Source organism: Rana temporaria, chromosome 2 (genome assembly GCF_905171775.1).
Source record: "Rana temporaria chromosome 2, aRanTem1.1, whole genome shotgun sequence".
NCBI lineage: Eukaryota > Metazoa > Chordata > Amphibia > Anura > Ranidae > Rana > Rana temporaria.
In genome coordinates, this window is record NC_053490.1 from 104,082,746 (window position 1) to 104,096,798 (window position 14,053).

The 14,053-nt window shown below is 46.7% G+C and overlaps 1 protein-coding gene across 2 annotated transcripts; it reads left to right on the forward strand.

Annotated features, from left to right (window-relative positions):
* The first annotated feature begins 2,610 nt into the window (after positions 1-2,610).
* Positions 2,611-13,693, forward strand: MFSD5 (major facilitator superfamily domain containing 5). 2 transcript variants are annotated; one of them, XM_040340684.1, is made up of 2 exons: positions 2,611-2,732; positions 11,977-13,693. In XM_040340684.1, the coding sequence occupies exon 2, from the start codon at positions 12,010-12,012 to the stop codon at positions 13,366-13,368; it is 1,359 nt and encodes a 452-aa protein (XP_040196618.1). In that variant the 5' UTR covers positions 2,611-2,732; positions 11,977-12,009; the 3' UTR covers positions 13,369-13,693. The 2 variants fall into 2 exon arrangements, with proteins under 2 accessions (XP_040196618.1, XP_040196619.1); XM_040340685.1 differs by having other exon boundaries at positions 2,612-2,718.
* Positions 13,694-14,053: the final 360 nt, after the last annotated feature.

Consider the following 14,053-nt stretch of genomic DNA (forward strand, 5'->3'; position numbering starts at 1 on the left):
TGTTCACTTAGTGTGTGTTTAGAACTGTAGGGGGGTGTGGCTGTAGGACTGACGTCATCGATCGAGTTTCCCTATATAAGGGATCACTCGATCGATGCAGCGCCACAGTGAAGCACGGGGAAGCCGTGTTTACATACGGCTCTCCCCGTTCTTCAGCTCCGGGGAGCGAACGCGACGGAGCGGCTATAAACGAATAGCCGCGCCGTCGTCCCGGATCGCTCCCGAGGGAATCCGACTGCCGCATGTAGTGGGGGGGGGGTCCCGATCGGACCCCCGACCCGCGGAAAGGCAGGGACGTACATGTACGCCCATCTGCCTGTACGTGCCATTCTGTGGACGTACATATACATGCGGCGGTCGGGAAATGGTTAAAGCACCCGTCCCGCCCTGCTCGCACGCAGAAACGAACGCATACGGGCAGTATAGCCGTGCTGTCCCATTGATTTCAATGGACAGCAGCCGTGGAGAAGCGGTAAACACACTGCTCCAAAGATGCGGCTAGCAGGACTTTTTTTTACCATCCTGCTAGCGCAATGCTCCAGTGTTAAAGCCTTTGGGCTTTCACACTGGAGACAATAGAGCAGCTGTTTAAGGGCGGATTGCAGGCGCCTGCAATACACCCTCAGTGTGAAAGGGGTCTAACTCAAAACTGGTAACCTGTAGACATTTTTAAACTTTACCTGTGGAGATTTATAAGTGTCAAAGTTTGTCGCCATTCCACGAGCAGGCGCAATTTTGAAGCATGACACGTTGGGAATCAATTTACTCAGCGTAAAATTATTTTTCACAATATAGAAAAAAACTAGGCTATCTTTACAGTTTTTTTATCTTTTTTTTTACGGCTGGACGTAATTTACGTTCACGTCGAAAGCAATGATGTTTTGCGGCGGATTTTCGTGCATGCGCACTGGTATGTTTTCACGAATGGCGCATGCGCCGTTAAAAAAAAACGTAAAAAACGCGGGGTCAAGGCAAATTTGAATACAACACGCCCCCAACATCCCCATTTGAATTACGCGGCCTTACGCCGCAACACATACGTTACGCCGCCGTAAATAAGGTGCGCAATTTCTTTCTGAATACAGAACTTGCGCCCAAAGTTACAGCGGCGTAACGTATCGGAGATACGTTACGCCAGCAGAAAGATGCACGCATCTTTCTGAATCTGGCCCCAAGTGTTTTGGGATGTGATTAAACCTCACTCCTTGTGGCCAAACCAGCACCATCCCCCAACATTTATCTTAAAGTGGAGGTTCACCCTAAAACAATTATATACCATTCCAACCAGCATACTGCCGACATGTACAGTATGCTGGGTTTTTCGCTGTACATACCATTTTATACTTCTTTTTCTTTTCAGACTCCCGCGGGGAATAGGCGTTCCCAGAGCTTTTTTTTCAGAAAATAGGTGCAGGAACTCAACCACGACCCCGTTCAGATTTCACAAACAGTAGAAGGTTCTTAAAGGGGCATTAAATACCAGGATTGCATTACATACAGAGTGCAGAGTTCAGGGGGGTTACACACAGAGTGCAGAGCTGTCACTTGTAAACACAGAAACCAGACTTCTGTGTTTACAAGTGATTGTGGTGAGTAGGCACCAAAGGGTCTGAGCCAGAGGTGGTGGAACTGAGTTCCCCCAAGTTCCCCCTGAAAAAAAGCCCTGGGCGTTCCTATGAAGAGGCGTAGATGATTGACGTGCGGCTAAGGCGCGTCACGAAAATAGCCGGACTGGGACTCGGCTCTATACGGCGCCTGCGCACAGACTAGGAGCTGACTGCGCAGGCGCCGTATATAGCCGAGTCCCAGTTCGGATATTTTCGGAACGCGTGACGCGCCTTAGCCGCACGTCAATCATCTACGCCTCTTCATAGCAACGCCTATACCCCGCGGGAGCCTGAAAAGAAAAATAAGTATAAAACGGGATGTACAGCAAAAAAAAAAAAAAAACAGCATACTGTACATGTCGGCAATATGCTGGTTGGAATGGTATATAATTGTTTTAGGCGGTTAAAATGTATTGTTTCCAAAGAAAATTTTTGAAGAACCGCTGCACAAATACCGTGTGACAAAAAAATTGCAACGATCGCCATTTTATTCCCTAGGGTCTCTGCTAAAAAGTAAAATAAAAAGTATAATGTTTGGGGGTTATTTTCTAGCCGGGTTCACACCATGAATTGGATGTGGTATCACCGCATCCAATTCGCAATAGCAGGAGATTTAGACTGGCTCTCTATGGAACCGGTTCACATATCTCCGCAGCAAGTCCGATGCGTCTTTTGGCCCGTTTCAGGTCCGATTTCAGCCCAAAACTGTGAACCAGGACGCATCGGACTGTGAACCACCTGCAGTCCATATGTGAACCGAGCTTCAAACTTCTGAATGAAAAGTGCCAGAAAAAGCCTGCTCCTACTCTGACCCATCTGGTTTTGCCCCCTGACAGTGTTCAGTGATAAGAAGAGAATGCAAGAAAGGGACACAGCACGTGGAATGTTGTCCTCCACACCTGCAGCCTCTCCTCATTATATATAGCACAGGGGGCGGAGCCAAGCATCCTCCGCACCCAGACACTCCCCTCTCGGCTACACCGGACATACAGCCGCGTCATGTGACGTGGCGTGACGTCGCCTCCTCCTTCCTGGTCCTCCACGCGAACTTCTTCCGGGAGGAGGAGAAGGGAGATCGGTGGAGGAGGAAGCGGCGGCGGCTGGAGGATCGGTATGATCGGTGTAGTACGTGAACTGTTTGTATCTTCTTCCTGTAGAGAGTGATGCGATGAATGATAATATGAGGTGTGATCATGTCATGTGTGAAGGCTCCAGGATGTGGCTGCTTGAACTGTGTGAATGATTGAAGCCATGGTGGGCAGATTGCTACAGAGAGTCCCATTCACTGACATCACTTTCATAGGGGGGTGTGTACAAGGTTCTGCGTATAGCGCTCTCCATACGTCACTCTAACACGCCCTCCGCTGAGTCGCCTCTAAGTCGCTGCAACCCACAACGCTCTATGGGATCGTTCACACCAACCTGCACAATAAGGACTAAGGATGAGCTCCGGCATGTTCGCATAGAACACTTGCGGAGCCCGCCAGGAAGTCGGCACCGGCGCTGCGCTAATCACAGCCAGGCAGACATTTCCCGATCTCTACAGCCGAGCATCGGGAAATGTCTGCCTGGCTGTGATTAGCGCAGCGCGGGTGCCGACTTCCTGGCGGGCTCCGCACGTGTTCTACACGCCGGAGCTCATCCTTAATAAGCACTCTTTTACGGGTGTTTGGCATTTTTATTTTTTCCTTTTTAATTCTGCATATTGACCGCTTCAGCCCTGGACCATTTTGCTGGTCAAAGACCAGGTCACTTTTTTGCGATTCGGTACTGCGTCGTTTAACTGATGATTGCGCGGTCGTGCGATGTGGCTCCCAAACAAAATTGACATCCCCCCCCCCACCACAAATAGAGCTTTCTTTTGGTGGTATTTGATCACCTCTGTGTGGTTTTATTTTTTGCACTTTATTTCGTACACTTTTGACACATTTTTGGGACCAGTCATTTTTAAAGCGGTCAGTGCTATAAAAATGCACTGATTACTGTAAAAATGACACTGGCAGTGAAGGGGTTGACCACTAGGTGGCGCTGTAGGGGTTTGGACAGTACTAGGGAGTGATTCTTACTGTTGGGGGGCGTGGCTACACTGCTGACCATTCCTGATCAAGGGGAACAGCCATCAGTGACAGTGTCACTAGGCAGAAGAGGGGAATGCCTTGTTTACAAAGGCGCCCCCCCTCTTCTGCCTTTGCTGACTGCAATTGCGGGCCGCCCGGGAACATCAAGTTCCCGGGACCCGCGAGCACGCTCACGAGGTGCGCGCGCCCGCTAGGCGACAAATTTTAAAGGGATGTACAGGTACGCCAATGTGCCTGTTCGTGTGATTCTGCCGACGTACATCTGCGTGCGTCGGTCGACACACAGGCACGTGTTTAGAGGCAGAAAGAAACAACCCATCACTTGCGCATTCAGGAGAGGAGCAATTGGGCAGAAAAAACACCATACGCAAGTAACTGAGGCTGCGTTCACACGTGGGTGTTTTGAATCGCGGGCAGATTTGCTGCACTTCTGCTTGTGATTTGAAAATGCCCATGCGTGAATGACAAATCGCACATTTAAAAATGCGGTGTGGTTCTTGCCGCGATTGTCCCATGACCACACTGCAATTGCGGCAAACTGCATTGTGTGAAGTGTGCTGTCCAATAGAAGCATCTGAACCCTTTTTTTTTTGGGTGACAAGCTTCACGCAATGCGGTTTGCCACGGTTAAAGCGCAATTTATCTCACAAGAACCACGTCGCGTTTTTTAGGTGCCATTCAAATTTATCACATCTGAAATGTGCGTTGTGTGATTGGTCATTCACACCTGGGCGTCTTGAAATTGCGGGCAAATCTGTCCGCAATAAATGCCCAGGTGTGAATGCAGTCTGAACGCTAGGCGCCTTTAGGGCTTGAACATTTATTTTAGTGCCCAGAATAAATGTAATATTCTGGCCAATGAAATGAATGTCGAAATGCGTTTGCGGCGCATTTTTTACGTTGCTTTTCATGCTTCTCTGTTGATCCCCGCTGAGCCGGCGGATGACAGGGCGGTCCCCGCACACTGTGCAGGGACCGCCCTGTCTTTTCTCCGCTCCCCCCTATGGGGGGATCAGATGAACACGGACCGTATGTCCATGTTCACCCGATCCGCCAGACGGAGGAAAAAGTAGGTTTTTCCTCCGTCACACTTTGGCGGATAGGAGCAGGTCGGATGTCAGCGGGCATGTCACCGCTGACATCCGTGGCTCCATAGAGGAGCACGGAGCGCCCGTTCAGGTCCGCAAAAAAAACTGGCAGACGGACCTGTACGGGCGCTCAGTGTGAAAGAGCCCTTTGTGTCAACTTGTGTGCATGTTATGAGGCCAAAATCACCAGGGTATGTAAACTTTTGATCAGGGTCATTTGGGGAGTTTCTGTTGCCATTATGATTTAAAAAGAGTAAACAGTTGATTGATAATAAATGGCTTCAGCCAAACACTAACCATGAATGAAAGAAAAGTTTTTGTTATTTGTATTCTCTGAAAAATGGCCAAGAAACCATAAATTCTTGATAATCGGAAGTGAATCCAGCAGGCTTGTTGTACCCAAGCTGATTAATCAACTTATTACGTTCTGCCTGCCCATTACCACACATTACCCATTACCACACTGGGTACGATTTGGAATGATTTGAGATGCGATTTGACATGTCAAATCGCATCTCAAATCGGCGGCAATTGTCGGCAATGGCACTGTCCTAATCAGTGCGACGCCGCATCTGCGATTTCAAAAAGTAGTTCCTGTACTACTTTTTGCGATTTCGGGCCGCGATTTACATTAAATTGCGTCCGAAATCGCGGCAAAATCGTGGCCGCGAAATCGCGGTAAAATCGCGCATTTTACCGCGATTTTGAATTCGCAGCAGTGTGAACCTAGGCTGAATCTGAGATTTGAATTGAGTAAGGCCGGCCTCGGGCATTCCATACATAATAATAAAAATAATTTGTTTGACCAGTAGGTAGGGGGGGGGGGAGAATAAGCTGATATTTCTCTCATTCAATGTGAATAGGGGAATCCTCCCTGCTGAGCTTTTGTATTCTGCCAGTGGGGAGCCTTTCCATGCCAGTGTTGGCTATAGCCGGTGGCACCGATCATTCATGCAGGTTGCACACAGGTCGATTGACTTGTGTACAAACAGATAGCCCATACATGGATTGAATTTCGATCCATATATGGCTGGCTTTAGTGACTTTGTGTGCACCGTTGCAGTTAATCTTCAGCCCAGTGTTTACTGGTTACAGCACTACAGGGCAGGTAAGAGATGACGTCATTGTGAGAGCACGCCAAGGGCTGACCGCGAAGACTGTAGCTAACTACCGTATTACTATGTTTTATAGTAATAAGCCAAGCTAGAAGTTGTGTCCTCAGAGTCTGACTGTGTGTTGTGGTTTATCTGTCACTTCCTCATTCAACATCATAATCGTGTATAACTCCAGCAAGTTATTTATTACCTTTGGGTAAGGAAGTGAAGAAGGGTAAAAATCCCTGTACTCTTTCCTTGTTCCTTGTCTATATTTACTTTATTGGAGATTTACTAAAGACTGTTCATTTTGCAAGGGAATTTTTCCTTCGCTTCACGAATGTGGTGAAAATGCACTTTGCAGAGAAGAATCCCCAATTGCATACAAAAGGCATGCACATGATTAGATGATGCACATCAGCAGAGCTTCTCCACACTAAGGCCCCTTTCACACTGGGGCGTTATTCAAGCGATTTTTGAGCGTTATTCGAGCGAAGCCTCATCTGCAATCCCAATGTGCTGGTAAAGCACCGCTAAGACCCTAACGTTTTAGGGCGTTTTTGCAGTGCCTCAGTGTGAAAGGGTAAGGCGTTTTTACAGCGCTTTCAATTCATTTGGGGCGTTTTTGGAGCGTTTTTTTTTTTCAGCGCCCAAAAGCTGTTCCAAAGATGCTGCTTGCAGGACTCCGTGTGAAAGGGTCCATTGAGATGCATGGAGAGCGTTTTATTAGCGCTATTTTTAATGCTAAAACGCTGTAAAAACGATTCAGTGTGAAAGGGGTCTTAAGCAGGGTAAACCTACTACTTCTTTTTTTTTTTTCTTTGTGCAACCGAAAAAAAAATGACAGCTTCAGTCGGGAGCCGCTGTACTAACCCTGCAGGGTTAGTTCAGTGATCCTCCCTGCTGAGATGTTGTGTTCTGACGGGGGGGGGGGGTGCCCCCTCTCTTGGCCGAAACACTCCGATATCTGCACTCTCTGCCTTTGGCTGAGCGTGCCGATCGGGAGTCGGTCAGCTGCTGGTTTTCCAGTTTGCATGTCTGACAGACCGACATACACACGGGCCGAATGTCGCATTTTTTTTATTTATTTTTTACTGGCTGTCTCCCAACAATCTGCCCATGTGTGCGGGGCTTAAGCTAAAGGAAAGTTCCCTTGCAAAGTGACCAGGCTAATTGCCTTTACTAAATCAAACCCATTGACTATATAGTAAGAAGGGTTGATGGCAGCCCTGATGACCACAGTTCCAATTAAAAGCAACTTTTTAAAACAAAGGAAACACTTTTGGGTATAAAGTGCAGTATCTAGTCATGTCAAGATTGCCCACTCTCTCCCATCCTGCGGATATTTCTGTTGGCACGTCATTGGCCAATAGGAATGTGAGGCAGCATAGTGGCTAGCACTTCCGCCTAGCAGCACTGGGGTAGTCTGTTCAAATCATAAAGCGTGACACTACTTGCCTGGAGTTTGGTTGTTGTGCCTGTGTGGGTTTCCTCCAGGCACTCTGTTTTTTCCCACACACCAAAGATCTTCTGGTAGGTTAAATGGCTCCTGTCTAAATTTGCCCTAGAACAGTATCTCACAAAAGTGAGTGCACCCCTCACATTTTTGTAAATGTTTTATTATATATTTTCGTGTGTGGGGAGGGGGGTGGCTGATGGCTCTGATGGGGACACAAACGTGTAAGAGGTGGGAGGGGGGGATATGTTATGGCTCTGATTGGGACACAAACATATGGGGGGGGGGAAGATGGCTTTGATGGGGACACAAATACGTGGAGGAGAAGGCGATGGCTCTGATGGGGACATAAATTCAATATTCAAGCGGGGGTGGGCTGTGATACGACGCAAATGTGAAGGGAGACTGATAAGTGGGGGGCTCTAATGTGGACACCAATTTGTGGGGATACGCTGATGAGTGATGGGGAGGCTGATAGGGACACAGATGTAAAGCCTCATGCCCGCTGGAAGTTTAGTGCCGCTGCATGATGCTCCAGCATTTAGGTGCCAGCAAAGGATACACTTTTGTTGCCAGCGGTTTAAACATTGAAGGCTGTGTGTTGAGTTATTTTTAGGGCACAGCAAATGTACACTGTTATACAAGCTGTACACTCACTAATTTATATTGTAGCAAAGTGTCATTTCTTCAGTGTTGTCACATGAAAAGATATAATAAAATATTTACAAAAATGTGAGGGGTGTACTTACTTTTGTGAGATATTGTATGTATGAATGTGAGTTAGGAGCTTATATTGTAAGCTCCTTGAGGGCAGGGATTGATGTAAATGTACAATATAGATGTGTAAAGTGCTAAGTACTGTACCTGTTATAAATATTAAATGTGCACCACTGGAACATGGCAGAGCTTTGCCCGGCAGAGCTTTGCCCGTCAGAGCAGTCCAAAATGTAGGCATAACCGCAGGAACCTGGAGACTGATGTATGTGCACTTTCTTTGTTTTAAAGTAGAACTTTACCTAAAGAACAAAAATAAAATTGCGAACAGGCAGGACTTTTAAAGGGGAGTTCCACCCACAATTTCACTTTTTAAATATAAATACCCCTGTAATACACAAGCTTAATGTATTCTAGTAAAGTTAGTCTGTAAACTAAGGTCTGTTTTGTTAGGTTGTTACAGCATTTAGATCGTTTATAATCTAGAAATAGACCGTGGCCATCTTAAGTGTGGGCATCATGAAGCCAGACTGTATGACTTCCTGGATTTCAGCTTTGCATGTCTCGCACATGCTCAGTGCACAAGCAATGTAATAGGTTTCAGTCAGGTTTGCAAGGACTACTGGGAAACATGATGCCTATCCCAGAAACCCTTGCAAATAGCCTAGGCTAATGAGGAGGAGGAAGTAATGAAGGACTACAAAATAAAGGTATTTACAAGCAACAAATTAAATAAAAATTGTCCATTCTGAACACTATGAGATTAGAGCATGCAGCCCAGACAAACATAAAAAAATGGGTGGAACTCCACTTTAATACAGAAGAGACATGCTATGTCTCTTCTGTATTAAAGTTGTCTACCTGCCTGTCTGCACCGTGCACTGAACTCTGCGCGGCAGCTCAGTGTAAAGCCCCATACATACTATCAGTTTTTCTGCAGGTTTTTGTCTTCAAGTTTACCAAAACCATCTAATATGAGGTCAACCCCTAAGGCGTCGTACACACGACCGAACATGTCTGCTGAAACTGGTCCGCGGACCAGTTTCAGCAGACATGTTCGGCCGTCTGTACGGCCGACCGGACAATTTTCCGGCGGATCAGACAGGTTTCCAGCGGACGAATGTTTCTTAGCATGCTAAGAAACATGTCCGCTGGAAGCCTGTCCGTCGGACATGTTCGGTCGTCTGTACGACTTACCGGACATGTCCGCTCGGCTGAAAGCCCTCGCATGCGTCAAAGTGATTTGATGCATGCGTGGAAGCATTGACCTTCCAGGGTCGTGCACGTCGCCGCGTATCCTGTCCGCGCGGATTTCGGTTTGATGGTGTGTACAACCATCAAACAGAAATCTCAGAGCGGACATGTCCGATGAAAACGGTCCGTGGACCGTTTTCATCGGACATGTCCCCTCGTGTGTACGAGGCCTGAGGCCCCATACACACCATAGAATCTATCCGCAGATAAATCCCATCAAATGGGTTTCTGCGGATAGATCCTATGGTGTGTACACTCCGTCGGATATCTATCCGCAGATAAATCTCCCCTGGAATGGATTTCCAGCAGATAAATATTTGTCGACATGCACAGAATATCTATCTGCTGGAATCCATTCCAACGGATGGATCCGCTCGTCTGTACAGACTTACCGGATCCATCCGTCCAAAGGGATTCCCCGCACGCGCCGTAATGAATAGACGCATGCGTGGAATTCCTTATATGACAGTGTCGCGCCCGTCGCCGCGTCATAATAGCGGCGACGGCGCGACACGTCATCGGCAGAGGATTTCAGCGCGGATTTCAATGCGATGGTGTGTACACGCCATCGCATTGAAATCCTCTGAAATCTTAGAGAGGATTTATCCGCGGATACGGTCCGCTGAACCGTATCTGCGGATAAATTCTATCGTGTGTATGGGGCCTAAGAGTTTCAATTCGTATGCAATCAGGCAGGCCCTTGTACTACATGGTTTTGGTAAACCTGCAGGAAAACTGATCGTGTGTATAGGGCGTAAGAGTTTCAGCAATGCCAAGATGACTGAACTGCGCAGGAGTGACAGCATCTCGGCCTGGCCTATAGAAACAACCATGGATCAATGCCTGGAAGCTGCCGGGCTAACAATGTCAGCAGCCAGCGGATAGCGTCGGGAATCACAGCGCTGAAGAACCAGTGAGTATCGTTCTGTTTTTATATAGTGACAGTTGCTGTAAAAGCCTAGTCATTTCATCCTCATCAATATGATTTGCTGTCCAAAAACCAACTTTTTTTGTTTGTTTTTGTTTTGGATAGAGTTGGGGCCAATTCACACTATATGCGGTGACGTGGTAAAACGTCTGTGACCGCTGGGACACACAGGAAACAATTATTTCCTGTGTGTCCCATTCACACTGCTCTAGCGCTAAAAATACAGAAGTGCTGCATTTTAACACAGCGCAGCGGCCCAAATGGCCCTGTCATGTCGGGTGTTGTTCTGCCTGACATTGCAGTGAATGAAGCGTACACTACACGTTTTGTACACTTCAAATAAAGATTGTATTAGAAGGGGGGACACTGCCCCCTAGCCAGCAGACAACACAATGCGGCTGAAGCGCTGAATTGCTTCGGCTGCTCTGCAATTTAGCTGGGGGCCAGTGTGAATTGGCCCTTAACCACTTGCTTACTGGGCACATAAACCCCCTTCGTGCCCAGGCGAAATTTTAGCTTCCGGCACTGCGTCGCTTTAACTGACATTTGCGCGGTCGTGCGACGTGGCTCCCAAACAAAATTGACGTCCTTTTTTCCCCACAAATAGAGCTTTATTTTGGTGGTATTTGATCACCTCTGCGGTTTTTATTTTTTGCGCTATAAACAAAAAAAGAGCTACAATTTAAAAAAATATATATATTTTTTTTACTTTGTTGCTATAATAAATCTCCCATTTGAAAAAAAAAAAAAAAAAATAGCAATAAGCGACTGGTTTGCGCAAAAGTTATAGCGCCTACAAAATGGGGAACAGAATTATGATTTTTTTTCATTATTTTTTTTTTACTAGTAATGTCGGCGATCTGCGATTTTTATTGGGACTGCAATATTGCGGCGGACGTATCGGACACTTTCGACACAAATTTGGGACCATTCACATTTATACAGCGATCAGTGCTATAAAAATGCACTAATTCCTGTATAAATGTGACTGGCAGGGAAGGGGTTAACACTAGGGGGTGAGAAAGGGGTTAACTGTGTAGCCTGGGTGTGTTCTAACTGTGTGGGGGGAGGGGGGTGACTGGGGGAGGTGACCGATGCTGTGTCTCTATGTACAAGAGACACAGATCGGTCTCCTCTCCTCTAACAGCACGTGGAGCTCTGTGTTTACACACAGAGCTCCACGTCCCTGCTGTTACTGGCTGTGTTCCCGGTGATCGCGTGTACCCGGCGGACATCGCGGCCGCCAGGTACACGCATCGGGTCCCCAGCGATGCGGCGGCACAGTGGTTACCCGCCGCGCGCCCCCCAGTGGCGCGCGCGGGTAATGCATTTCAAATGACGTCCAAAGACGTCCACTTGGCACCTGAGAACCGCGCTGTTGACGTCTTTTGTCAATAGCGCGGGTCTCAAGTGGTTAACAAACATTTAGAACTTTTTTTATCTTCCTACTTTTGTTTTAATTGCTGTCTCTGCTGACCCTTGTAACATGGAAAGAACGTGATGGGAAATCCATAATATTACAGTAGTCACCAGAACAGGAGGTGTGAAGAAATGTTCTAATGGGGACATCAAGAGATTTCACTTCCTGTTGTGTCTCTGGGATAGGAATTTTCTCCCTTGGTGATCAGTGGTTTCAACCATTCCTTGCTCTATCTATAACAGAAAAGTGGCTTATGAGATAATAATAAAATGATTATTTTCTATTTATTCATTTAAAGTATTGACCCTGATTTTTATATATTTTTTTTTATTTCCAGCTTTCTTCTTTCAGAATGCCATTTCACTGAGACATGTTGGTGTTTGCTTACTTGGTTCTCCTGGGGCTCCTGGCTCTCTGGGTTGTGTTGGAGTTTTCTGCTTGCCATTCGAAGACATCTACTACAAGCAGCGCATTAGGAAACCCGGCCTTCAAAAAGTTTCAACATGGTTTTTTCAGAGCTTATTTTCCAGCTTTGGCAGCGGACTGGTTACAAGGTCCTTATTTATATAAATTATACCAGCATTACAATTTCCTGGAAGGACAGATTGCCATAATTTATGTGTGTGGATTTGGTGCTACTGTGTTGTCAGGTTTGGTGAGTGGCCCCCTGACAGGACGACTGGGGCGTAGGAAATCGGTCATACTTTTCTGCCTTTTGCTGTCGGCATGCTACTTATGCAAGTTGTCCCAGGATTACTTTGTGCTTCTGACTAGCCGAGTCCTTGGTGGATTTTCCAGTGGCTTGCTGTTTTCTTCCTTTGAATCCTGGTATGCTCATGAACACGCTGAACGTCATGACTTCCCTGCAGAGTGGCTCTCTCACACCTTCTCACAAGTGGCTACCTGGAATGGAGGAATCTCTATTTTAGCAGGAATTGCAGCAAATGTATGTGCAGAATGGCTTGGTCTGGGGCCGGCCTCTCCCTCTGTGCTTGCAGTGCCTCTATTAGGCCTGGCCATCGTTCTGGTGTTCCGAGAGTGGGATGAGAACCAGGGACAGAGTGTCGGCATTGCCAGAGGCTGTGGTGATGGGCTGAGATGCCTTTTGAGGGACCGCAGAGTTGTCCTCTTAGGTGCCATTCAGGCATTATTTGAGAGCGTGGTTTATATCTTCATTTTCCTGTGGACTCCAGTGCTGGATCCCCATAACACACCACTTGGAATCGCCTTCTCTGGCTTCATGGCAGCCAGCGCAACTGGATCATCACTTTATCGTCTGGCTACATCAAAGAAATATCACTTGCAGCCCATGCATATACTTTGTTTGTCTGTACTCATGGTTTTCTTCTCGCTTTTCATGCTTACCTTCTCCACAGGCCCAGGACAGGAGAGGCCAACGGAGTCCTTTCTTGCTTTCCTTCTCATTGAACTTGCTTGTGGCCTCTATTTCCCAGCTATGAGCTTTCTGAGGCGTCGATTAATCCCAGAAAAAGAACAGACTGGAGTGTTGAATTGGTTTAGAGTGCCTTTGAACCTGCTTGCTGGACTGGGGCTTCTTGTACTCCATGACAGTGACTACCAGAGCGGAACTAGAAACATGTTCAGCTTGTGTGCTGTCACAATGCTGCTTGCACTTCTCAGCGTGGTTGGCCTGTTTTCAATGGTAAGAAATGACCCTGACCTACGTATGCCAAGTTCAGAAACTGAGCCCAGTGGACCTGAAATGTGAATATGCTGTGAACGCCAGCAAAACCAAAGCCAAGAAGGGTCTAGAATTGTGGGTCAGTGCATGGAAGGACACGTAAACAGAGGGAAATGTCATTAGAATATTACTTTGCAAACAAAGCAGTGAATTTGTTCTGAACAGTTTTTATCATTCTAAATGGAAAATGTTGCTTTCTGTCATGTGCATTAATGATTACACCACAGGGGTATGGGGGAACATTTCTGGGCATCTGCAAACAGGAGATTGGGGATCAAATGGGTACTGCTTCTGAGACATAGACATTTGTTACATATTAAAAATCTGTGCTGAGAGCACTTCTTATAAAGTGTCAGATGCGGATGTATTATGTGTGCACATGCGTGTGTGTAAGAGTATATGTGTGTGTGTGTGTGTGTTGCCGCCATCATAATGTGTATGTTTTAATACCATTAAAATAGAGGAGAAAAAGTTAGGATCTGACGTAGAAATTAAAGTGGAGGTTCACCCAAAAACCTTCTTTTTTTTATTTATTTATTTTTTTAACATTAGATTGAGGCTCGTTTTGTCAAGGGGAATCGGGTGGGTTTTTTTTTACAATCGAAGCAGTACTTACTGTTTTAGAGATGCATCTTCTCCGCCGCTTCCGGGTATGGTCTTCGGGACTGGGCGTTCCTACTTGATTGACAGGCTTCCGACGGTCGCATACATC

What these genes read in the sequence shown, in the direction of transcription:
- MFSD5 (XM_040340684.1), top strand. Translation starts at nt 12,010, where the DNA reads ATGTTGGTGTTTGCTTACTTGGTTCTCCTGGGGCTCCTGGCTCTCTGG.